The sequence below is a fragment of the Sorex araneus genome, chromosome 6 (genome assembly GCF_027595985.1).
Source record: "Sorex araneus isolate mSorAra2 chromosome 6, mSorAra2.pri, whole genome shotgun sequence".
Lineage (NCBI taxonomy): Eukaryota > Metazoa > Chordata > Mammalia > Eulipotyphla > Soricidae > Sorex > Sorex araneus.
In genome coordinates this window covers 74,154,313-74,180,255 of record NC_073307.1, presented here as the reverse complement: position 1 = coordinate 74,180,255, position 25,943 = coordinate 74,154,313, and the positions used below count along the sequence as shown (strand labels likewise).

General features: G+C 38.0%; 1 protein-coding gene across 1 annotated transcript in view; it reads right to left on the bottom strand.

Annotated features, from left to right (window-relative positions):
- The window catches only part of DNAH9 (dynein axonemal heavy chain 9), a 570,390-nt gene that overhangs the window by 377,042 nt on the left and 167,405 nt on the right, over window positions 1-25,943 (bottom strand). The window contains exons 20-25 of the mRNA XM_055143580.1: window positions 21,517-22,387; window positions 16,893-17,023; window positions 16,483-16,609; window positions 10,549-10,701; window positions 7,644-7,769; window positions 4,531-4,770 (exon numbers count right to left, since the gene is read on the bottom strand). Of these exons, the coding sequence (XP_054999555.1) occupies window positions 4,531-4,770; window positions 7,644-7,769; window positions 10,549-10,701; window positions 16,483-16,609; window positions 16,893-17,023; window positions 21,517-22,387 (1,648 nt within the window). The remainder of the gene's footprint in view (window positions 1-4,530; window positions 4,771-7,643; window positions 7,770-10,548; window positions 10,702-16,482; window positions 16,610-16,892; window positions 17,024-21,516; window positions 22,388-25,943) is intronic.

Here is a 25,943-nt window from a genome sequence, read left to right as displayed (position 1 = left end):
GAGCATGCTCATACACTGTTGGTTGGAATGATATAAACTGGTACAGTAATTGTGAAAAAAGACATAGATTTACCAGCACCATTTGTTAAACAGGCTTTCCTTGCTCCACTTCACATTTCTTGCTCCCTTATCAAAGATTAGGTGATCATATAAGGATCATGTAAGGATATTCCACCCCATTCCATTGGTCTGAAGCTCTGTTTTTGTTCCAGTACCATGCTGTTTTAATTATAAGCGCTTTGTAGTAGAGTTTAAGGTTGGGGAAGGTGATGCCTCCCATCTTGTTTTTTCCAAGAATTGCTTTACTATTCCTGGTGGGTTGTTGTTCCATACTAATTTCAGGAGTGTCTGGTCCATTTCTTTGAAGAATGTCATGGGTATCCTTATAGGGATTGAATCAAATCTGTATAGTGCTTTGGGGAGTATTGCCATTTTAACAATGTTAATTCTCCCAATCCATGAGCAGGGATATATTTCCATTTCCTTGTGTCCTCTTTAATTTCCTGAAGTAGAGTTTTATAATTTTCATTGTATAGGTCTTTTACCTCCTTAGTTAAGCTGATACCAATGTATTTGATTTTCTGAGGCATAATTGTGAAAGGGATTGCTTTTTTCAAGTTACTTTCTGTTCTCTCATTATTTGCATATAGGAAAGCCATGGACTTTTGGGTATTGACTTTATAGCCTGCAACTTTGCTATACAAGTCTATTGTTTCTAGGAGCTTCTTGGTAGAGGCTTTAGGGTTCTCTAAGTATAGTATCATGTCCTGGACAGCTACATGCAAAACAATGGGCTCAGACTCAGAGCCCATCAGGTACACTGAGAACATGGTTGGCAAATCCCTCTACGGCATCAAGGCTAAAGGTATCTTTAAAGAGGACACTCTGCTGGCCAACCAAGTTGAAAGAAAGATAAACAGATGAGACTACCTCAAACCGAGAAGTTTCTGCACCGCAAAAGAAACAGATAACCGAATTCAAAGACAATCAACAGAATGGGAAAGGATATTCACCCAATATCCATCCGATAAAGGGTTGATATCAAGGATTTACAAGGCACTGGTTAAACTCTACAAAAATAAAACATTGAACCCCATCAGAAAATGGGGTGATGAAATGAACAGAAACTTTTTCAAAGAAGAAATACAAATGGCTAAAAGGCACGTGAAAAAATGCTCTTCATCACTAATCATCCAGCGGAAGATATAGATCAGAAAACAATGAGATAACACCTCACACCACAGAGACTTGCCCACATCCAAAAGAACAAAAGCAACCGGTGTTGGCGTGGATGTGCAGAGAAAGGGACTCTCCTTCACTGCTTTGGGAATGCTGACTGATTTAGCCATTTTGGAAAACAGTATGGACGATTCTCAAAAGATTAGAAATTGAGCTCCCATTTGACCCAGCAATACCTCTTCTGGTAATATACACTGGAGAAGTAAAAAAGTATAGTAGAAATGACATCTGCACTTGTATGTTCATTGCAGCACTGTTTACAATAGCCAGAATCTGGAAAAAACCCAAGTGACAGAGAACACATGAGAGGCTAAAAAAATGCTGGTACATCTGTAGCACTGTCATCCCATCGTTCATTGATTTGCTCGAGCGGGCACCAGTAACGTCTCCATGTGAGACTTGTTGTTACTGTTTTGGGCATAATGAATACTATGCCCAAAACAGTAACAACAGGTAGCTTGCCAGGCTCTGCTGGGAGAGCAAAATACTCTCAGTAGCTTGCCAGTCTCTCTGAGAGGGGCAGGGGAATCAAACCCAGGTCGGCTGCGTGCAAGACCCATTGTGCTATCGCTCCAGCCTCTGGTACATCTAGACAATGGAATACTATGCAGCTGTTAGAAAAGATGAAGTCATGAAATTTGCATATAGATGAGTCAACATGGAAAGTATGTTAAGCGAAATAAGTCAGAAAGAGAGGGACCTACATAGAAAAATTGCACTCATTTGTGTTATATAAAATAACAGAATGGGAGACTAACACCCAAGATTAATAAAGATAAGGACTGGCAGGTTTACACCACAGCTTAGAAGCTGGACTCACATACTGAGGCAAAAGGCAGTTCGGTTAAAAAAGGGATCACCAAGTAAATGGTCCTAAGAGGATCCGCTTGGGATAGGAGATGCACCCTGAAAGCAAACTATAGACCGAACATGATGGCCACTCAATACCTCTATTGCAAACCGCAATACCCCAAAGGAGAGAGAGAACAGAAGGTAATACCCTGCCACAGAGGCGGGGTGAGGGAGGGGCAAAGTGATGGAGATGGTGGGAGGGATGCTGGGACCATTGGTGGTGGAAAATGGACACTGGTGGAGGGATGGATACTTGACCATTGTGTGACTGAAGTGTAAGCATGAAAGTTTGTAAGTCTGTAACTGTAACTTACGGTGATTCACTAATAATAATAAAAAAAGACAAAGAAAGAAACTACCATATAACATAGAAATTGGACTCCTGCATATTTTGTAAATAATATGAAAATACTAATAAGAGAAATGTGTATTCATGTTTTCACAGCAGCATTACTCACAATACTAAAAAATATAATTTCCATTGATGGATGTGTGGATAAAGAAATTTTGGCACACATACCTAATAAATCACTACTCAACCATTAAAAATGATTAACATCTTGTACATTGCAATAACATGATCTTAACTGGAGATGATTATGCTCAGTAAAATAAGTCAGAAATAAAAGGCAAAATATAAATAAGAAATGAAAACCAAATCAAACAAACACAACAAAAATGACTCAGTCTCAAAAAAATAGGGGGAGGAGAAAGGATATTTGGAAGAAGGAATAGAGTACTTCGATGGCCATAAAACTAGAACTTTGGTGTGGATGCATGTATATTTATTAAACATGTGCATATATCAAAAGATGAATACATACTACCAAAATTATATGATAATGTAAGACCAAGGGCATATAAAAATAGGCCTTTAATAAAGAATCATCTGTTAAAGGTAAGTGGGGTAGAGTCACTGTCACTGTCATCCCATTGCTCATCGATTTGTTCGAGTGGGCACCAGTAACGTCTCTCATGGAGAGACTTATTGTTACTGTTTTTGGCATATCCAATACGCATGGGTAGCTTGCCAGGCTCTGCTGTGTGGGCGCAATAGTCTCGGTAGCTTGCCGGGCTCTCCGAGAGGGGCGGAGGAATCGAACATGGGTCGGCCCCGTGAAAGGTGAAAGCCCAACTGCTGTGCTATCGCTCCAGCCCGGGCTAGAGTCACTCTTTGAAAAAACCCAAATGCCAAATTACAGATGAATGGATATAGAAGTCATGCTGTATCACTATATCAATGTCACTGTCATCCCGTTGCTCATCAATTTGCTCAAGTGGGCATCAGTAATGTCTCCATGGTGAGGCTTGTTGTTACTGTTTTGGCATATGGAATATGCCCTGGGTAGCTTGCCAGGCTTTTCCGTGCAGGTTGGATACTCTCGGTAGCTTGCCAGGCTCTCTGAGAGGGACGGAGGTATGTAACCCAGGTTGGCCATGTGCAAGGCAAATGCCCTGCCCCCTGTGCTTGCATGTATACGCAATGAACAACTATTTAACTCGTAGGGTGTTTGCCTTGCACGTGGCCAACCCGGGTTCGATCCCTCTGTCCCTCTCAGAGAGTCCAGCAACCTACCGAGAGTATCCAGCCCACATGAAAAAGCCTGGCAAGCGTATATGGAATACGCCAAAAACAGTAACAACAAGTCTCACAATGGAGACATTACTGGTGCCTGCTCGAGCAAATCTATGAGCAACATGATGACAGTGATACAGTGATGTAGCTGTTACAAAGAACAAAACTGTGCAAGTTGCTGCAACATGGATGAAACTATAAGATAACATGCTGAGTGAAGTCAGAAAAAAGGGAAGGGATAGATATAGAATGATCTCTCTCATGTGTGGAACTTCAAAATATACAGTAGGGTAGCAACAATGGTCTCAAGGCAACAGAAGGGGACAGTTGATCCATAAAATGGAATTGGCAGTGGATTGGGAAAAAGGGACTCTAGGATCCTTAGGATAGGGAGGGGTACACTGATGATGTGTGTGGTATTGGAATTATGTGTGTGATAAACCATTATTGATAACATTGTAAATCATTGAATCTCAATATAAAAAATCAAATCTCAATATAAAAAATCAAATCTAAAATAGAAGGCATGAAACCTAAAAAAAAATTCCTTTCTTAGAATTCTTTTAGAAATACTACATCAAAAATTACATGCACACTCTTTTCCTCAATAATTCTACCTGGAAAACATATTTCTATAATATAAAAATATTTTCCTTTATCATTTAAAAAAAGTATGAGTTGCCCTGATTACCATTTTTTGAAGGTTTTAAATGAGTGGTCAATGTGATCCCATCTCAACTCTCTGGCTAGTAGAAAATCTGGGAACTTAGTGTTTGGGCCATATTTGAGCTTTTCTCTAACTTCACCATTCATAGTTTAACCCTTCACTTTAAAAAGGGACATTCCTAGATGTGTAAACTCACCTTCTGCGCAATCATCTTGGACACTACGTCACGGGCATGCACATCAATGGTACATATGGTCATGATCTTCTGCCGGTCTCCCCTGGAGAGCTGGCCGATCAACATGGTGATAAGTGTTTTAAGTTGGGCCACCTGCTTTTTGTAATAGTCTTTCATGGCATTCTCATAGCCTTCCTCCAGTCTGGAAAATGTAATGCCCACCTCTGTTGTCCACCAGATCTGAGTGCAGGTCAGAGCCACCTATGGCACCAAGAAACACTCAATAGCAAAGTTGACAAAAGAACTTCCTCCAAAACTGGCCCACTTATCTCCCACCTCAGAATTTAGATAGTTGAGGGGCTGTAGCTATAGCACAGCTGGTAGGGCGTTTGCCTTGCATGTAGCCGGCCCAGGTTCTATCTCCCGTATCCCATGTGGTCCCCCGAGCATTGCCAGGAGTAATTTCTGAGTGCAGAGGCAGCAGTAACTGCTGAGCACCCCCGGGTGTGACCCCAAAAGCAGAATTTATTAAGCTGAATGGCATACACCCCTTCCCTTTCTCTTCCACTAGCACCGATTATGTGAATTACATGTACTAAATATCCTTGATGTAGTCAAGTTGGAAAACCAGAAATAGAGAAAGAACTCTGCTCTGACAATGATTAAGGACTAACTCTGTTAAATATCACTGATTTCTAGAACTTGTTACACTAATCACTTTTACTTTTTAAGGGTGCCATCTTTCTCATGCTTGAGGAGACAATAATATGTTGACTGATCATTTTAATGAAAATCTGTTCTGGAAATTATTTTGGTCCAAGCATTCCCATTTAGTGATTCATCTAATTTAATGATCACCTGTGGCATACTTTTACATGTTGAAAATATTTACTTTCTTATTTATCAAAACCAATAACCTCAATATGTCTACGATTAAGACAAAAATGAGTAATACCAAAACACAATATGATTGATATTATTTGCATTTCTCAGAGATTTAAAATAGGTACAAAGAAAGTGGTCAAAGAAAATAATATAGAATAGTTTTATTGTTAGTTATTGAGAATTTAAATACAGTGATCATATATAGTATTATTTGCTTAAAAATAAAATGCTCTAGAGATAATGAAAGTAAGAGAAAATTGGAGCCAGTGATAGTAAGTAAAAAAGGCACCTGCCTTGCATGAGGCAGACCCGGTTTCAATTTTCAGCATCCTTTATTGTCCCCTGAGCACCACCAGGAGTGATTCCTGAATGCAGAGTCAGGAATAACCCCTGAACATCACCAGGTGTGCTCGCCAAAAACAGACAAAGGAGATTAAGAGGCAATACAATTTCTTGCCTCAAAAATCTGGCTTAGGTAAAAAAAATTAGATAATTATTCCTTTCATGAAATATTGACTCATTGGAAAAGTAGTACAAAATAAGTCTTTATATTTTGTTTTTGGGTTTTGGTTTTAGCTTTGGATTTAGATGCATTGGCTAAGGTAAAGAAATTGTTCTTGCACTGAAATCCTGGGTAGCTTTGCCAGTTGTTAAATATCTATATATACACACACATATATTTGTGCCTGTATCTTCCTGTCTGCAACTCAGATTTGTTTGCATTCCCTTCTGTCATCCTCTCAAGTTATACTTGCCATCAACATTTTTCCACATCTTTTTATTTTATTTTATTTTTGTTTATTTATTTATTTTACTTTTTAGGTCACACCTGGCGATGCACAGGGGTTACTCCTGCTTTTGCACTCAGGAATTACTCCTGGCGGTGCTCAAGGGACCATATGGGATGCTGGGAATTGAACCCGAGTCGGCCGCATGCAAGGCAAACGCCCTACCCACTGTGCTATCGCTCCAGCCCCAACATTTTCCCACATCTTTTCATCATTTTGTTATGTAGTCTCTTATCTACATTTCCACTGAAACAGCTTCACCATGTTAATGGACATTCCTCAGCCTTTTTAAAGCCAAGTCTTTATCTCTTAAAGGTACATAGCAATTTTTATTCTTACCTACTTCAATAGTTTTTTGGTATTTTTTTTTTACTTTCATGATTACCATCTCCTACTTTCCCTTCTATCTTACTACATTTTCTTCCTACTTTCATGGCCCTTCCTTAACACCTCAGTGCCTTAATAATAAATAAGAAAGAATAAAATATTTATATATGAGGGTATACAAATTCTATACACTCATCTAAGTCTAAATACTTTACAAAGGTAACTAACTACATGTACTCCTAAGACTTCAATTACCATCAAGTGATTTTAATCCCCAAATATAAAAACTCTGCTATTAACAAAAGGGAGGACAATATTGCAACCTGTCTATTTCTAAAAATTCTTATTAGTTCTCTTTTAGTTCCTTTTATTCTCACTAAAATCCTATAAATTATTTAAATATATCAAAGACTCTAGTAAGATTTCCTACTATGGTCTGGTAAGAACTGGCATCTAGTTCCTTCTCCAGAATCCATCTGCTGCTGCTGTTTCTTCTGGCCCTTACTGTTGCTTCAGATATTCTTTGTTCCTCTCAATTCTTTAAAGACATTGTGATCCTTGCTTTTGGTCTGTTGCCATGTGATTCCCTGTTTTTGGTTGTTCTATACCTCCAACTTTGACTTGTTAAGTCCTATTTTAAAAAGGAGCATGTATAAACTTATATATTGTATTCTTCAGAGAGGTAACCCCCAGTCACTAAATATATGAATGAGTACACTGACTTTATTATTATCATATCAGGTGTTATTAGCAAGTAACTAACTTCCACACAATCCTGTAAACCCTAGCAGGAAGGGATTTCTTTGTCTAGTTCTTGGCTAATGTCCTCTATATTCATACAGAGCTTGGCATAGACTGGTCCAACCAGTTGAATTGTTTACACTTTATTTTAACTAGTGCTAACTAATAATGATAAGATGGATAATCCTGGATTTTCCAAGGTAATAATTGAATAGCATCATGCGTGACAGTCATCCTGCTCCCTCCATCTAAACCTACAGACCAGTCTTTCCTTACTCTGGAGAACCTAATAAATTTGATATGTGGCATCTTATAAAGCCACCAATCAAGGTCACTGAGGAAGCAAGTCTAGAGTTGCATGAAAGCGCATGAAAGGCCCAGTCAGGAGAGTACCTGAGCTGGATAGTCAAAGAGCCACTGTTCCCTTGGCTTTTCTTCATACGCAGTTACACCTTCTGTCATCTCATGCCTCACCGTGGCCTTCATGTGAGCAAGAACATGGTTCAACCATATTTCTACCTTAAAAACAAAACAAAATAGCAAGCAACTCTGTTAAACATCAATTTTTAAGAAGCTATGGTAGATGACTAACATCAAAGAGATGTCTAGCTGATGAAACTCCCAGGTAGACCAGTCTCAAGACTGAGAACTCTAAGGCCTTCTCAGGATGGGTCAGGCCAAGAACATGCTCTATAGAAGGCTCAGAAACCCTACTTACACTCGACAACTTCCAGTATATAAATGGCCCAGTGTCACACATCATGAGTAATCTCAAAGAGACATCAGGCCAATGAATCATCCCAGTTCTATGGCTCCCAGAGCATGTAGCCACATATGCATGTGCACACAACTTCCAACTTTCACAATACTGATAGTTGAATGGCTGTGCAGCAAGTTACATGGGAATGTTACCTAGTAGCTCACAAGGCTCAATGAGAAAAAAACCAATAAACTGAAGTCTCAGCTAGCACCAAACAGCTTGGTAAATCCTCAGATAACAACTTTAGTAACACCACTGTGAGATATAACAATTTCACAAATGTTCTTTTACTGAACTATATTTTGATAATTTTGTTTGCCTGTTTTTGGTATCAAGCAATATAAGGTAAATTATTTTGTATCCACTAAAGGGACAGACTTGGTGGGTGGGTGTGAAGCTACATACATTGGGTAAGAAAAGGTTAAAATAGTTGTAGGATTGGTGTTGGAATATTGAATTCTTAAACCATTAATTTATCAACAACTTTTGAAGATAACAGTGTTTAAATAAAGTATCAAATTGTTTTTTTCTAAAGAAGCTATGCAGCCCCATTTGCTTATTTTGTTGTCGTTGACTTTGCCTGGGGTATCAGATTATTGAAGACACACCTGAAGAGCAAATCTTTATGTGTTCTGCCTACATTTTTCTCTTGTACTTTATAGTTTCTGGTCAAATCTCAAGGTCTTTGGTCCACTTTTAATTAACTTTTTTATGAGGTGTAAGACTGAATCTAGACCTGCAACCTGATTGGAACTGGAAGATATCATGTTAAGGAAAAACGACAAACAGGATGGTCTCACTTATCTCTTGGATACAGAATGGATGAGGAAATGTACAATAGTAAAGGGGGTCTAGATGACCCTTGAGCCCAGTGTTTGGAAAGGAAAAGGACAGAGAAGGGGAAGAAGAGCATAGGATAATGGGTAACAGGGTTCAGGGTTTTAGTTATACTAGTGATATGGGTGAGTGGTATAGAGACATATCCAAAACAGACTCAACAACACTAAAATCATGATATCTAAGCTGCAGTCACTAGTATTTTGTAATGTGCCTGTCAAGTTGACAGACAGGGAATAGGACAGGGGTTGGTGGTTGGGATGGAATATTGGAACACTTGTGGAAGGACATTGACACTGGTGGTGGGAGTGGTCTTGAAACAGCATATGCCTAAACTATACTATCAAAATGCACTAAAACATAAAAAAGCCATGCTAAATGCTACATATTTTATTCCACTTAATCAGAGGGAGTAGAAAAAGGGTCTGTGCTTGTGGACAATGCCAAATATCTGTAAAACAAAGCAAGGGGTCATTTTGTTAATATAACTTAGACATATAAGTAAGGTCTAGAATCAATAAAAAACAGGAGGATGTCTCCATTTGGAACAAGTGAAATGTAATAAAAGATTAGGTGGATGAAAGTACTGATATTCAGAGTTCTTATGAAATAAACTTAACTTAGTTTGAGATGGGAGTAAACAGGTCATAGATTCTCATGATCTCATCTACAATATATATGTAGGTTAAAGCCAGGATTATATTTACCAACTATTTCCTGGTTTGCAAAAAGAACACATTCTGAATCAACCTAATGGTCCCTTCTGATAAAGTGAAAACAACATCTGGTTATTTAATTGTATCAGAAATTGTTTGCAGTAAACATGTGGATGAAGCTAGAACTCTATAAAATACTATTTTTCCAGATGTTATTTTGAACTAGATTAAAACTCCTGAAACAATTCTTTGTTGGATTATTTAAAATGAGGATCCAGGAAGAACTCCTTTAGTTGGTGAGGTTAAAGATAAAAAGTATGCTTTGTGTTTCTTGAATTGTACTTGAGGTATGTTACAACTGTACTTCTTAAAGCAGTGTCATGTAGATCTCCAGATAGAGCAGCAGAAGTAAGTGACTCTTGAGGATGTTTGAATATTCAAGTGACATCTCTGGGAAGTAGCTTTATTTATAGGGACAGTTTCTCCTAGAGAAGATTTCAGTGTTTCAGATTCCTTTGTGAAGTGTTCCAAGGATTGTTATGTTAAAGTTTTCTGATGCTGCTTACCCTTATCACTTTTTATTTCTTATGGACTCAGAAAGTTATACATATGATTTTTAATTCCTCTGTTCATAGGCATTTAGTTTAAAAAGAGATATTAAGGTTGGCATGTGCTCCTCCCACAAGGAAGAGAGAAGGCCCATGAAACTACACTTGCGGTCATTCAAGTTAAGTGTAATTGGGAACCACAGAGATAGTACAGGGTAGGGCACTTTATTCGCATGTGACCAACCCAGGTTCTATCTCCAATATCCCACATGGTTCCTTCAGTCCAGCCAGAAGTGTAACCTGAGCACAAAGCCAGGAATCAACCCTGAGAATATGAAGTGTGTCCTCAAAACAAGTTAAGGGAAGTTGAAAGTCCCAAGGTACAGATAAAATCTCTAGTCCAGACTCAGAAAGGCCATCCTAAAGACCGTTACTTGAACGTATGAAAGAGAGAGAAAGAGAGATAGGTACAGTAAAAAGGGACTTTTTTATGTTACCTGTCCACTGCAGTCACAGGGCTCACTGAAAGCCACATATTCTTCTTCCTTGCTGTACATACCAAGACTAATCTTCGATTGTTTCTCACTGGTGTCTTGCTGAAATTGCATCTTGGCTATATTGTCAAAGAGTTTGGAAAGGTGACGTTGAACCTATGAAAGATATACATGTGAAAAGAGTGGTGATCATGTTCAAAATGCTACTTATTAAAGTTATTTATAGGGTACCTATGTGACAATCATTATAATGTTGAATACAAAATATTTAATAGAAAGCTTGTGAATATAATGGTGTTTTGAGTAGATAGACCAGTTGAATTGGATAGTTGTATCCAAATAAACACAACGAATGTGAATCACATACTTTCTATAAACTAATGATGACACTGAAGTTTGATTAATTTATGTTTTATCTACTATAGATGTGAACATATTAGAGGTATAAATGAAGTTAATTAATAAACTCTCTTCCTAAGAAAATACTGTGGCAGGAGAAATACCAGATAATCTGTGGAATAATAGTTACATATTTAGATTGTCCAGTCAAGGGATGTGATGTCAGTAACATATGGATACATTGTCTGGTTGTTGGAACCACATAATTACAACAGATCAACATTCACAGGTCCATAGGAAGATATAGCATACTAACACCACGCAGGAAGCTTAACCAATGTCAGAATCTCTCTTGACTATATCACTCATGATGCAGAGGCTCTTACAGTGATGGTCTGGGCAGAAGTTCTCATAGAGATACCAGATATAGCTATTCTGTGGTCTGAGGTAAAGAAAACAGAAGACCGAAGAATAAACAATAAACAGAAAGCTATCCTTATGTAGCGCCTTTTTAAATATAAGAAGCTTAATACTGTTTGTACTCTGAGTTTTAAATTCTATATTTCTAACCAGTTCTTTAAATGAGAGAAAAAATGTGAAGAGTTCCTAACATCAAGGTACTTGACAACACCCCAGATATGGTGACTTGGGAGAAATAACTTAATGAGATGGAGCAATATCCAACATCAATCAAAATCAGACCTGTGAAATCATCTTGCAACTTAAGAGGCCAGAGAGATAGCACAACAGGTAGACACTTGCTGGAATGCAGCATACCCAAGTTCAATCCTCAGCACCCCATGTGGTACCCTGAGTCCTACCATGAATTGTCTCTGACAGAGCCAGGAATAAACCAGAGTACCATCCAGGTGTGACCCCCAAAACAAAAAATGTTAAAATTAAAAAATACAGAAATCATGCTGTAACTTCAAAGGATAATCAAACAGAATTCAAGGGAGAAACATAATTATTAAAAACATCACTCTGGAATATTTTAAGTGAGATAAAAGAAAGGTGAACTTTATAAAATATGAGGTAAAAGATGATTTAGAAAACAGAGAAAATAAAACCAGCAAATAGCATGTCAGAGTTAATAGTATTTTTAATACTAATGTACCAAATTTGTGTAATTATTTAAATATAGATAATTTAAAATGGTAAACAATTAAAACTGTTATGAATAATTCCAAATAAAACTAACAAAATTATATATAGATGTTTGAATATGTGAATATTTGTAAGAATACATGAGGGGAGTAATATAGACAATAAAAATATTATTTAATTTATAGAACTATAACTGGCGCTCTCTGCCCAGATGAGACCCGGAGCGGCCGCACACGAATGGCTCCTCTGCTCCTAAAAGACCATGATCCCGGAGGCCCACTAACTACCTTCGGCACCCAGCGGCTTCTTATAGAAATGCCTCTAGACTCTGAACTTAGCTACAACCCCATGCCACCCTGGGAGGGGAAAGGTTTTTCTCTCTTGGACTTTCCTTTCCACGGTGGTGGGGCGGCGGCGGCGGTGGCCTCATAGTGACCGCCATCTTATAGTGCTCACCAACCGGAGGTATGAGCTTGCAGTGACGCAACTTCTGGAAGAATTTTCTCTGGACTTAATTACTAAAATACCAGAAATCCACAACCATGAGGCTGCAACAGTGGCCGTGCAACCTCATATACTCTTCGTTCTCAGCAATGGCAATTATCTAATGATGCCTTTTCAGCAGGTTTGATTGTTTGGGGAAAATTCCAAATAATAATAGTGAGTTTTCCGTTGAAATATTGAATGTAATCAAAGTATAGAGAGAGTAAAGATCATTAGCCGCACAGGTGGGGGTGTGTGGGATGGGAAGTATACTGGGGTTCTTGGTGGTGGAACATGTGCACTGGTGAAGGGATGTGGATTTGATCATTGTATGACTGAGACTTAAACCTGAAAGCTTTGTAACTGTTTTCATGGTGATTCAATAAAAAAAAAATTATAGAACTATAACCAATCTGTAGTAAAAATTCCAGATAAAAAGAATAGAAATGCTAATTTGAGGTTTAGAATATATGAATACATGTATGTATATATAAATATATAAATATGTAAAATATATGGCAATATTATTGCTTTAAAATGAAATAACATATTTTTACTTTTCATTTCAATTTACTAAAATTAAAAAGTATAGCTCAAAAAAGACTATTATTGGTGTTATTTTCACTATTAATCAATTCATAAGTCGTTAAATATTGTAAGTGGCCACACCTATGTGGCCTTCAAAAAAATCACCAGGTTGATCAACCTTGACTAATTAAATTAGATTTGGAGCAAATAAATGTGGCATAGGGTCATTGCTCAGAGACCAGACACTACCAGAGATTAAACCTGAAGCTCCAGCATGTAAATTATGTGTTCCAGGCCTTTGAATTCTCTCTGCATCCAGTAGATTTGAATATATAATTGTAGATTTATAAGTAGATTATTTTTTAATATGTATACTACAAAGTAGATCATACTGTAATTCTCAAATACCAGCTATGTTCATTCTGAAATTGATAATCTGGTATAAAAATTTAGCCAAGAACTAAAACTATGCAAGAAGTTGGAGGAGGAAAATGTAAGGAGGAAAATGTAAAATGTTTTCCAATAAATTGTCCGTGTCAGAAGGCCAATCATTTTTAGTAACATTTCAAATAAAAAGGAGATAATAGTGAAAAATTTGTAAAATATAAGTATAAATTATATATAGGCATGAGGCTATGCATTAGATTCTTGGCACAACCTCAAAGTATACAGGCATGCTACTCTTTGTATATAAGAAAGTAAAACTATATAACATACATGTTTAAATGCAAATGAATATCTACTTATTTTTGCAAAGATAAACATAAGAAAGATAAATCAGAAACTAGTGAAACTGGAAGCAAGAAAGACGCAACTCAGCAGGGGAAGATTCTGGGTGGTTTTTGGAAGTGGAAGGAACTTTCCACCCTATAGTCAAAACAATGTACCAAAAGCCCATAGTAAGCATTATTCTCAATGGGGAAAATCTAAAAGCCTTCCCTCTGAGATCAGGAAAAATACAATGGTGCCCACTTTCACCACTCCTATTCAATATAGTAGTGGAAGTACTTGCCATAGAAGTTAGGCAAGAAGAAGATATCAAGACATCCAGATAGGAAAGGAAGACGCCAATGTTTCACTCATTGCAGATGACATGATACTCTGCTTAGAATATTCTAAAGACTACCAAAAAAAGTTCTTAGAAACAATAGTTTTATATAGTAAAATTGCAGTTTATAAAATCAATACCCAAACTTCGTGGCTTTCCTATATAGCAAATAATTTTTTAAAAAAGGTTAAAAAAATCCCAGTTCACAATTATGCCTCAGAAAATCAAGTACCATGGAATCATCTTACTAGCTACCAAGAGCTGGTGTGGATGAGGGGAGGAAGGGACTCTCATTCATTGTTGGATGGGATGCTGATTGGTCCAGCCTTTTTGGAAAACAATATGGACATTTCTCAAAAAAATAGAAATTAAGCTTTCATTATATCCAGCTATACTACTTCTGGGTATACACTCTTGGAAACCAAAACTGCACAGCAGAAATGCCATCTACAGTTTTGTGTTCTAATTACAATAGCCCTATTTACAATAGCTAGAATCTGTAAATAAACTTAGGACCCAAGAACAGATGACCAGAAAAATAAACAATGGTACATCTACACAGTTGAATATTATACAGCCACCAGGAAAAAATGAAGTCAGAAAATTTGCTATACATGGATCAACATAGAAAGTATCATGCTGAGTGAAATGAATCAGAAGGATAGGAACAGACAGAATGATAACACTCATTTATGGAATATAAAAAAGATAGTATGAGGCTATTAATTACCCAAGTGCAGTAGAAATGAGGGTCAGGAGGACTACTCAGTGAATAGAAGCTTGCCATAAGTATGTCTGTGGGTGGGGCAGGGTGAGGATAGGGCCGTGAAGACAGAGAAGGGACCGCTATGACAATGATAGTTGGAAATGATCACTCTCGACAAGAGCTGCATGCTGAAAGTAAGTCAGTAAAAGAACAAACATGGTAACCCTTTAGTACCTGCATTGCAAATCATAATGCCTCAAAAGAAAGACATATATCTTATATATTATATATATATAGAGAGAGAGGAGAGTGAGAAAGACACAGAGACAGAGACAGACAGAGAAGAAATGTGCTTGTCATAAAGGCAGGTGGTGGGTAGTGGCAGGAGGGAAACTGGGGACATTGGTGGTGGGACACATACACTGGTGAAGGGACAGGTGTTGTTGGACATTGTATGACTGAAATCCAAGCATAAACAACTTTGTATCTGTTAAAAAATAAGATAATTGAACCTAAAAAACTAAAAATAAAAAAGAAACTTAAGGAACTGGTTATCTGCAGGTGTTAGTGGGGAGATAGTAATACCAGGAATGGAGTAAGTAAAGAACATATACACTTCTCTAGACATATATTTATATATATATATTCTTGTTTAGTTTGATGCTTAAAATTGTATATGCTTAAACTGTAAAATCAAATAGAATAAGAAAAACTTGAAAGGAAATATAAATATATAACCCAAATATCCATCAAATAAGTGATAAAATAACAATAGAAGCAGAAGAAGTCATCCAAGTTACTTCTGAATATAGTATTTTGACTATAATCCGAAGAGAAATAAGAGAACTATAGACAAATGAATTCTTTTAGTGTAAGGTGGGAAAGAAGGAAAACTAAAGGACATAAGACATGCAGTAGAAACAGCATGTCTTCCTCCTATATGTCATTTTTGGACTCTATGGTCTACTGTAGTGAATCTCAAATTATGGTGCTTACACAAGTAGCCTCAATGGGAAATCCTCATAAGTGCAAACTATACAGCCCCTTTGGAACTACGGTGCCTGACACTTAAGAGTGGAATCTAAGACTATGCATTTTAATAAGCATTCCAAATAATTATTGTTTGAAAACTTGAGGTTTCTGAAGTCTGTAGCTACAGGTAACAACACTGTGGCTCCACATAACAAGGTAAGAATTTTAGAGATGAAAAAAATCTATTACAAAAAAAATGATATGTTCAATTCTATATGACTAAGTGACTGAAGTGACTAAAGCCACTGTATAAGCAAGGAGGTAGTTCAAAAATTGTGTATGCTTCATATGTACTCTTTCAATGAAGCCACATCAATGTTTAATTAATACAAATCACAACCCTAGCTCCTCATGGAAATTTTAGCTACAACTTTCAACTGTTACTCATGGGATCATTAGTTAGAATCAGATCTAAGTACTGTCTGCAAAGGCGTAGTCCCTTCTCCCAGTAATATATAACAACAAAGCTTCTCGAACCCACTTTACAAACCAACAGCCCCTGATGGTCTGGATGGCAATTTAAGAATAAGTACTGAAAGACATGAGGGAGGCTCTGAGGTGAAGCATGAGAGCAACATGACAACAGCATCTGAATATACATACTAAGAGAGGAGGCAGATAGGGAACTTGGGGTTCTCTCCTGTTGGGAATGCCTTAGTCTGTGCGGATGTACACAACACCCTCTAGGGCTTACCTGTTGTGGAACTGTGCCATTGGAAAGGATGTCTAACAAATCAGAAGAGGAGAGAAAGTAAAACCTAGGGAAGGCAAGCCTTTTAGTATCCAGATACTCTGCCAAGGCCTTCTCACACAGGTGTAACCTGGGGGTACAGACAGAATTTCCTAAGTAATATTGTTAGAATGATAGGTATATTTATGTCATTTAAATGCAAACATATGCAATATATGCAACAAAAAAATTAGAGACTCAGGAATGTTTAAATATGTACATATGAATACATTTATGTCAAATTAACATACTTATGTAACAGTACCCAGATACACAGGGAAATCATTGTAAATACTCACTCACTGGGCATTTAAATAAAGATTTCAACCATAGAGAGAAAAGGGAATGTTGCCCTTTTCATTACAAAAGGGTACCTGCTCTGAATATCTTCCAGTTTTTCATAAAGTCCTGATTTATTGGTGGCCTCTACTACATTTGGAGTTTTCTGAGCATCATAAGCTAGTTCCTTAAAGTCAGCATCAATGCCTTCAAATCTTTTAGAATCCTGCAAAATAAAATGTATAGAAAAATTAGCTACAGCCTTCTTCAATTTCAAGAAGCTTCATTTACATAAGTTAGAAGCTCCCATGTTATCTGATACAGTGATTAAACTTGAAAAAGAAAATACCTTTAGTTTAAGACAGCAGCATTAATGCATTTAGTCTCAGAATTCAGTTATGCTTTTTAAAATAATTGGAGAATGAAGAGTTTGTGCATGGAAGAAATATCTCTTTTAATAATATATCTTTTATAGTAGAAGCTAAAGTTAATTTGAAAAATATTTGTTAACTCATTTAAAGCATAACAACAAAAAACACACTATGCTGACATAATAAGGTTTTTTTCTAACAAAAACAACAGACATGAAGACCAGAACCAGTTTCAGTAGGTGCTTATCACTGGAGACAGTGGCTGAGGTGTCAGACAGAGAAGGGCTGGGGAGGCTGAGGGGAGGGGACCGTGGCCAAGAGGCTGGTGTTGAGCTATTGAACACCTGAAGCTTAATAATGCAACTCTGTAATACATGATTATTTGATAAAAAGTAAATAAAATAAATTTATATATCTCATCCTATATCTTTGCATTCTCCTAACTAAACCTGTTTCCAAACACTAGTATCAAGATGAATATTATATAAATTATTCAGTTTGGTTTAGCAACTGTTTCCTATTATTTTTCTTTGCAAATGAACAACTTTAATCTTCTTTATCCTTTTAAAAATACTTTATGGCTGGAAAATATTTTTATAGATTATGTTAACATTCAAAGTGGTATGGACATGTGGCACTTTAAAATCAAATTTATGTATAAACAAATAAATTGTAGGAATACAGAGAATATGAAAAAACATTTCAATAAAGTAGAGTATACTTTTTTTTTTTAAGATCAATAGTCACTTTATTGATAACACTGACAAGACTGATCATGTAAAAGTACTTCAAACAGCAACAACGTATTTATAAAGGCACCACCTTATAAATATAAAGCTGTATACACAAAAACTAAATATAAGGAATGGAAACTTGCCTGACTGAGTTTGACCCAGGTTGTACCCCTGACTGCTTATATAGCGAGCACAGTCAGGAGTGGTCCATGAATACCACTGGTTGTTGTCAAAACAAAGTAAAACAACACAAATAAGTAGATGTAGTTAAATTTGTTTCAGAAAACAGAATTTTAAGCAAGGGGGGAAAAGGTGTGAATTCTCAAAGAATCTTACACTAAAAGTGCATGCACCTAACAATGAACCAATGAAACAATGAAACAATGATGTGAGCTACTGTATCCATTTCATTCTTTCTTTTTTAATTGAGGATTTTGTTTTGTATATTTTATATAGTGGATCTAATTATATTAAAATGTTATTACTCTGTTATACATTCTATTGAAAGTTTAAAATTATCTTTTTAATAGTTCTAAAGTTTCAAAATAGATATAAAACTTTATTGTCAAACTTCAGAAAACATAATGAGGAAGAAATGACATATCGTCATTAGCATAAGCAATGGAACTTGATGAAATATTGTATTAATCTTGCCACAGCTAACTTAACAATGTTGAAAGCCATCACCATTTCAAACTACTTACTGAAATATGAGCATATTTCCCTCAAAGTGGATAAAGGATTGTATTTAATGTCAGACAGTGCCATACCCTCACGGTGATTCTCTAATTAAAAATAAATAAATTATAAAAAAAAAAAGAAAAACAACTATCATTTTTTAGGGTTGAATGATGTTGAGAATTTTCTATTATTTCCATTACTTTTTCTCATTTGTAAGGTATAAGATGCTTATACTTAATGAAGAGATTTATTATAGGAATTAAATGATATTTTCAATGCTCTAACTGTATTACAGGACAAATAAAAGTACTTAATTCCATAAAGGCAGAGAAAGTTGTTTATGAAATAATGAATTTAGTATAAAATATATAGTTTGAATATACGGTATCCTAATTCAGGTGCTTTAACAAATTAACAAGAACATGATAGCTTAAACAATAAAAATTATAAATTTTACTTCCAAAGGTTCAAAAATTCAAGATCAAAACACCAAGGTCTTCAGTGTTTGATGAGGCTCAACTTCTTAGTATGTAGCTGACCTTTGTTCCCTAATTCTTCATGGGGAACATCAGAGAAGAACATATTTTCACCTCAAAAAGATTTGATTCAAAAGGGTTTCATCCTAATGATTCAATTATTAACTGCCCCATGATCCCATTCTCCAAAATTATCACACGGAATCTAGGATGTCAAGTAGAGTATACTTTTAAGGAGTGTTTAGTATTGTAGTACAGGCAATGATAGGAAATAGGCAATGAAGGAACTTGAATTTTATTAGGAATAAAGTTTACTCTCAGCTGCCACCTTCATGGTAGTTATCCATAGAGCATACTACAAACAGCTCAACCCAACTGAAGTTGCTATTTTTTATCTATGGATAGAGTTAAATTAAAAAGTATATATACCTGGCTCTCCTTATTTTTAATGCTTATTTAGAAATAAAAATATTGACATAAGTAGGTATGGTACTGCCGGCAGGACAACCTGAACCTGTGGGTCAAGGGCATCAGCAGCCTGATGGTGCCCTCAGACTTCCCGACATCCCAAAATTGCCACTATGTCTTTGTCCAGACCCAACAAATTTGGGCCAAGTTTACCAAGAAATTAAATGGCCAAAAGTTAGGTAGGTGGGAGCCATGTCCACAAACCACCTCTGTCTCAGCTATACAAGCTCATGTATTGGTCTTATTTCAGAGATCCATAAATCTCAAAAGAGATAAGAAAATCGCAGTTAGGCCTGGTGATGTGGCACTGTGAGGGAGAGTATGCACTCCCTGTAGGATATACGCCAATAGTTTATTTCTCTGGAAAAGATGGAAACAAGGGCCATGATCCAGAGACACACAAAAGAATCTCTGAGCCGAGCATCTAGCTGCAGAGATGCCTCTGGACTGTAAGGCCAGGCCGACTTCACTGGGTGCCTCAGACAGGGGCAGGCGACGTCTCTCCTCCTGTCCCCTAAGAACCCCAGTGGCCGCCAACTTCCAGAATCCAGTAAGAAGTGCAGGTACACAAGTTCAATGATGGAAAACTCCAGGCCTCAAGGGACAGGGGATGGGCCGGTCATTCTCATGCCTTGTTCCCGTGGGACCCTGGAGGTCACACCCACAAACTGCCTCCAGCTGCTATTTAAGCTCCTTAGCAGCCATGATCCAGAGACACATAAAAGACTCTCCGAACCAAGCAGCTCGCTGCAGAGAGTTCTCCAGACCCTAATAATCTAAAATTTTAGAATTCCAGTAGCATGTGGTCACTCTCATGGCTGCACAACATCTTATGCTATTCATAACAAGCAATACAAAAGAGAGTTATGGGGAGATTGTCCACCAGAGAGGCAAGGGGTGGGGGGGATACTGGGGACCTTGGTGATGGAAGATGAGCACTGGTGAAGGGTTGGGTGATCAGTAATTGTATGACTAAAACTCAAACAGGAAAGCTTTGTAACTGTATCTCGCTGTGATTAAAAAATAATAAAATAAAATTAACATACTGAATTAAAAAATGTAAAGTAGAGTTCATGTCCAATTCAGTAAGCTTAAGCAATGGTTGAATAAATAGCAGTACTCCTACATTAAAAAAAAATTGACATCGCCACTGCCGAGACGTGATCCCAGGGGCTGCACGCATGTGCGGCCCCTCCGCAGCTGCACAAGCGTGAATCTAGACCCAGCTAAACCACTATCGACATGGGCAGCTACTTGCAAAATGTCTGCATCCTGAGAACTAAGCCTCGACCCCGTGCCCGCCCAGGAGGGGAAAGGTATTTCTCTCTCTCGCCTCTCCCTTCCCAGGGCTGAAGGGCGTGCGGACCGCCATATTATGATGACCACAGATGGGGTTTACAAGCTTGCAATGATCCAATATCCGGAAGAAATCTCCCTGGACTTAGTTGCTAAAGCACAGAAATCCAAAACCTCATGGCCTCAGAAATGTGAAGAGACCTCATTTCCCTTCACAACAGGTCTGACTCTAGTGGGGTGCTCCTAACAATAATGGTGAGGTTTGTGTTGAAATACTGAATGCAACCAAAGTAAATAGAAATTAAAGTGAAATTTATTAGTTACAAGGCGGGGTGAAGGGGTGCGGGGGTGGGCGGGATGGGAGGTGTACTGTGGTTTTTTATTTTTTGGTGGTGGGATATGGGCACTGGTGAAGGGATGGTTGTTTCAGCATTGTATGACTAAGACTTAAGCCTGAAAACATTGTAACTTTCCACATGGTGATTCAATAAAATAAAATTCTTATTTTAAAAAAATGACATGAATTTTCCTATTTTTCTAACCTGACTTGTGACTTGCAAGTTCAATACTCAAGTGCTCGAGTGAATTCAAGCAGCCAAGCCAACACGAAAGACAACTAGAGGTGCCTGAAGAGGTGGTTTCCTCTTGACTTGGGTAAGAAAGCAATGAGAGAAGCATTTTTTAAACCAGTACCTGTGGCAGTTGAGTCCTGATATCTTCAGATCCAATGAATATACTTTCCAGATGAGACCATGTCCGCTGAACATCAAACCAGATCGAGATGACAGCATCAGCTATGGATAACTTCTTCTGCCAACCAGATACTTCTTCCAGGAAGAAAGCAACATACTTTGACATCATTAGGTTCTGAAGTTGGACTTGGTTATCCTCCAGAACTTCAATGAGGTCCTCATCAGATTGTAGTAGGGGAACACTGGTTCGTGGGTGGAACTCATACTGGAATTCCATGCCAGCCCAGGTTACCTGCAGCTCTTTTAACATCTTCTCCATTCCCATCTCTTTCACAGCTTTATCTACAATGCCTCGGACTTCATCTTCAAAGTGGTGCAGCTGGAGCTGCAGGAGCTGTGCCAGGGTTGTGTTCTCATCCATGGTGAAGCTGACACCTGTGGCTTGCATCAGCTGTCTCCAGTGCCTCTCCCGTATGGCAGGATTCTGCAGCTCAGCTACTGCTCGTAGGGAGGACAGAGTGTTCAACACAGTGCTTTCCAGGCCCGTGAATGCATCCCAGGATCTTATCTTTTTATCAAGATTCCTGATGTGTCTGGCAAACCGTTTGCACTCCAAGTCCATTGCCTCCACATTGATGTCCCTCCATCTGGTATTCTCCCAGGCACGGACACTGGAGGTCACTATCCCAATGGTGTCCCAGAGCTCTTTCAGCTGGCAGACCTCTCTTCTGCACTGTTTCAGCTGCTTATAGTCAGGAATATTGACCTCGAACAAGCTGGCAGATTCAGAAATGGAGGCCATGGTGGATTCCATTTGCTGGATGTCAAAGTGTCTTTCATCCAGCATTTGATGAGGGTCATGGCTATCAAACCTACAAAACATAGCAGATGCCCTTTGTGAGTACAGGGATTCGTTTTCTAGAGTCAAAAAGAGAGTATCAGTTTAAACAATTATATGCTTAACATTCCATCAAAGAGCAGTACATTTCACAAAAGGATAGGAAGCAAAGAAATATTGGAGAGGTTGAACTGGGGTGAATATAAGTGTTTGGAAGAACATTATGATGAATCTTTTCTTCACATCTAAGAAGGCAAAACTATTCTCATCTTTAAACTTCACCAGACAGGTGTAGAGGAGAACGTTTTTTTAATTACAAAATTGAATTGAAGTCAAAATTTACTATGACTTGCAAAATAAAATTGATAGTTGAGTTTTAAACATATAATATTTCAACACCAATCCCACCGACAGTGTCAACTTCCCTCCACCAGCGTTCCCATATTCTTAGCCAACCCTAAAGCCCACCCCACCCCCATCTGTCAACTTGACAGGCACCTTAAAAAGTTCCAATGGTTGCAGCTTAGACCTCATGGTTTCAGTGTTCTTGAGTCTGTGTTTTGGATATTTGGCTAAACTACTCACCCATATCACAGCATAACAGAAACCCTCTTCCTCTTTCATGATTTCTTTCCTTCTCTCTCCTTCTCCTTCCTCTCTAAATACTGGGGTCAAGGATGATGTAGAAATCACCCTCACCCTCTGACTGCAATATCCACTATTATATACACCACATCCAGTATTCTATGCACCTTATCCAGTATTCTATACACCACAGATAAGTGAGATCATCCTGTGTTTGTCTATCTTCTTCTGGCTTGTTTCACTCAACTAAATATCTTCCAGTCCCAACCAAGTTGCAGTAAGTTGCATGATTTTATCATTTCTTGCAGCTTCGTAGCATTTCGTTGTGTATATATGCCACATTTTCATAATCCTCTCAGCTCTCATTGAACACCTAGGTTGACTCTATGTTTTAGCTATTATAACTAAGTGTAGAAATGAATAATGGTGTGCATACGTGAGTTTCAAAAGCAGGGCTTTGGGGCAAGGGACAAAAGCGTTCAGTGGCTGAGAACCATTCCCCCGGCTCACGCATGGAGACTGATGAAGAACTGGGGGGATGGAGAAACAGAAACTGGCCCCAGGCTGGTTGGTAGTCAGTTTATTTCTCTCTCCTCCCCAGCATAGTCCAATCTTTCTGTTACAGCACAATCATAGCCGTAGTTTTGGTTGTAGTCCCAGTCATTGTATTCCATCACCCCAGTCTCCTCGTAGACCTCAAGGTCCTCTTCTAGTCCTCTTATTCCTCATCCTCCAGTCCAGTCCTTCTCTTCCTAGTCTCATAGTCAGCATATTGCTAGTATCCTCTTTCCCCGTACAGCACAGTCATGTAGAAATAATGAAAGTTGGGGTACACATAGGTGGGGTTGAGCATTGTCATAAAAACAAATAGATGTAAAGCCATTTCTTGGGGTAAGTTCTAGTAGATTAACTCAAGGGCAAAACCTCATCTGAGGGTTCAGCACTCCAGATAACTGGAAGATCCACTCAAGGGTGGGTTTCCATCCAGGGCATATTGCTTTCTCCTTTCTTCAGCTAGTAATCCATTTAAACAATCATAGTGAATTTGCTTCTTATTTCTAGTCATTATGTATGAGTACAGTAAGAGATGTATTAAGCTTAAATACATCTTCTTGGCTCTTCCTGGGGATATCTCACTACATAGGCCAGACTACAGTCCTCAGGTCAGATTAGTCTTTCCTAACCCCAGAAGGGTCCTTATTGAGTTACTTCTTTTTGGGTCATGACAGAATTTGTTCCATGACTGTGCTCTTAACTTATTATACTTATGGTGCTTGGCTTGTCCCATTTCAATGCTAGGGTAGCTTACAGCTTGCCTTGGGTCCATCCAGTCCCTTCACTGGGACCCTCTTTTTTGGGGGGTGTTAGGAAATAAAAGGCAACTGAGGCTTAAGTCAAGTAAATATAATGGATGCCCAGGAGTAAATATTATTTTGGAGTCAATTAACTCCCATGTTACAAAAGCATAGCATAAAATGTCTTCCTGTGTCTACACAAAAAAGACATTGCTAAATAAACCATGCAAAGGACACAAATAAAAGAGAAAAACAATATGGGATTATTAGTTCTTGATGGTATCGGGTGTGCCTCAGGGGCACTGTTGCAGGAGTAGCTCAATAAATCTAAGCTCCCTGAAGGAAGAGCAAGGATAACCCAATGTTATCCAACACATGTGTCTGTGTGAAAGAACATCTTACTTTTTAAATGTATTTTAATTTTCTATTGAATGACCATAAGATACACAGTTACAAAGTTTTCATGATTTAGTTTCAGCTATTCAATGTTCCAACACCCATCCCTTCACCAGTGTACATTTCCCAGTTTTTCTCCCACCACTACCCAGAAGCTGAATCTATAGCAGGCACTTTCCTTCTCTCTCCTCTCTCTCCATCCTCTCCTCCCTCCCCCACTCCCTTTTGGGCATTATGGTTTGTAGGACTGGTACTGAAGGTTATCATGTTTGTTTCTTTACCGACTTTCAGCATGCAGTTCTTATCCAGAGTGATCATTCCAACTATCCTTGTCATAGTGATCCCTTCTCTATCCTAACTGCCCTCTTCCCCCACCATTTGAGGCAGGATTCCAACTGCGGACCTTGTTTCTACTCCCTGTGGGTATTTGTCTCATACTATGTTTTCTTATATGCCACTCTTATGGAGTGCAATCATTCATATCTGTCCTTCTCCTTATGATACATTTCACTCAGCATGATATTCTCCATGTACATGCATTTACAAGCAAATTTCATGACTTCATTTTTCCTGCTGGCTGCCTGCTATTTCATTATGTACAGAACACCTTATTTATTTTTTAAGTCTGCTCTAGACAGTGTTCCACTTTTATCTTATAGATCACTTGAAACAAAGTAGCACTGTCACATGACAACAATGTAAGCCAAAGTTCTGTCATGAGCTACCAGTAGCATATTATTAGTCTCTGAATGATAGAGCTGACTCTTAGAAGTAACATTATATGTTACTTCTTATACGTAACATTACTCCCTCTAAACTACCAGCTCTCATTCTTGGTCATTTATTAGTATTTTCAGTAAATTTCAAATGAGCTCCATGTCCCTATGTTCTCTGGTTCAATTAAATCAGAATTATTGGAGTATGAACTGAGGGAATGGCAGTTTCGATGTCCCCAGGTGCTACCAACATGCAAAGTTGATGTCCCTTTCTTTGGTAAATCACATGCTTATAGCTTGCGTCACCTTCAGGCAAAAGTAACTTCAACTTTAAGAACCTCTCAGAGGGATCTTGGAAACTACAGCATAAAACCAAGATTTTATACCATCGCTAGGACTTTCCCTTACTGTATACCTCAAAGTCTTCTAGTCCTCTCCAATCTTTCCCTGACCTCCTTCTGTACCCCAGGGCAGTGTCTGGTTCTGTACTTGACCCATAAGTACTTTATCTACTTTCACAGTTTGAGTTTCTCATCCTCTTCTCTCTGATGTTCATGGCATCCATTCTCTGTCTATGCTCATACTCTCTCCTATTGTT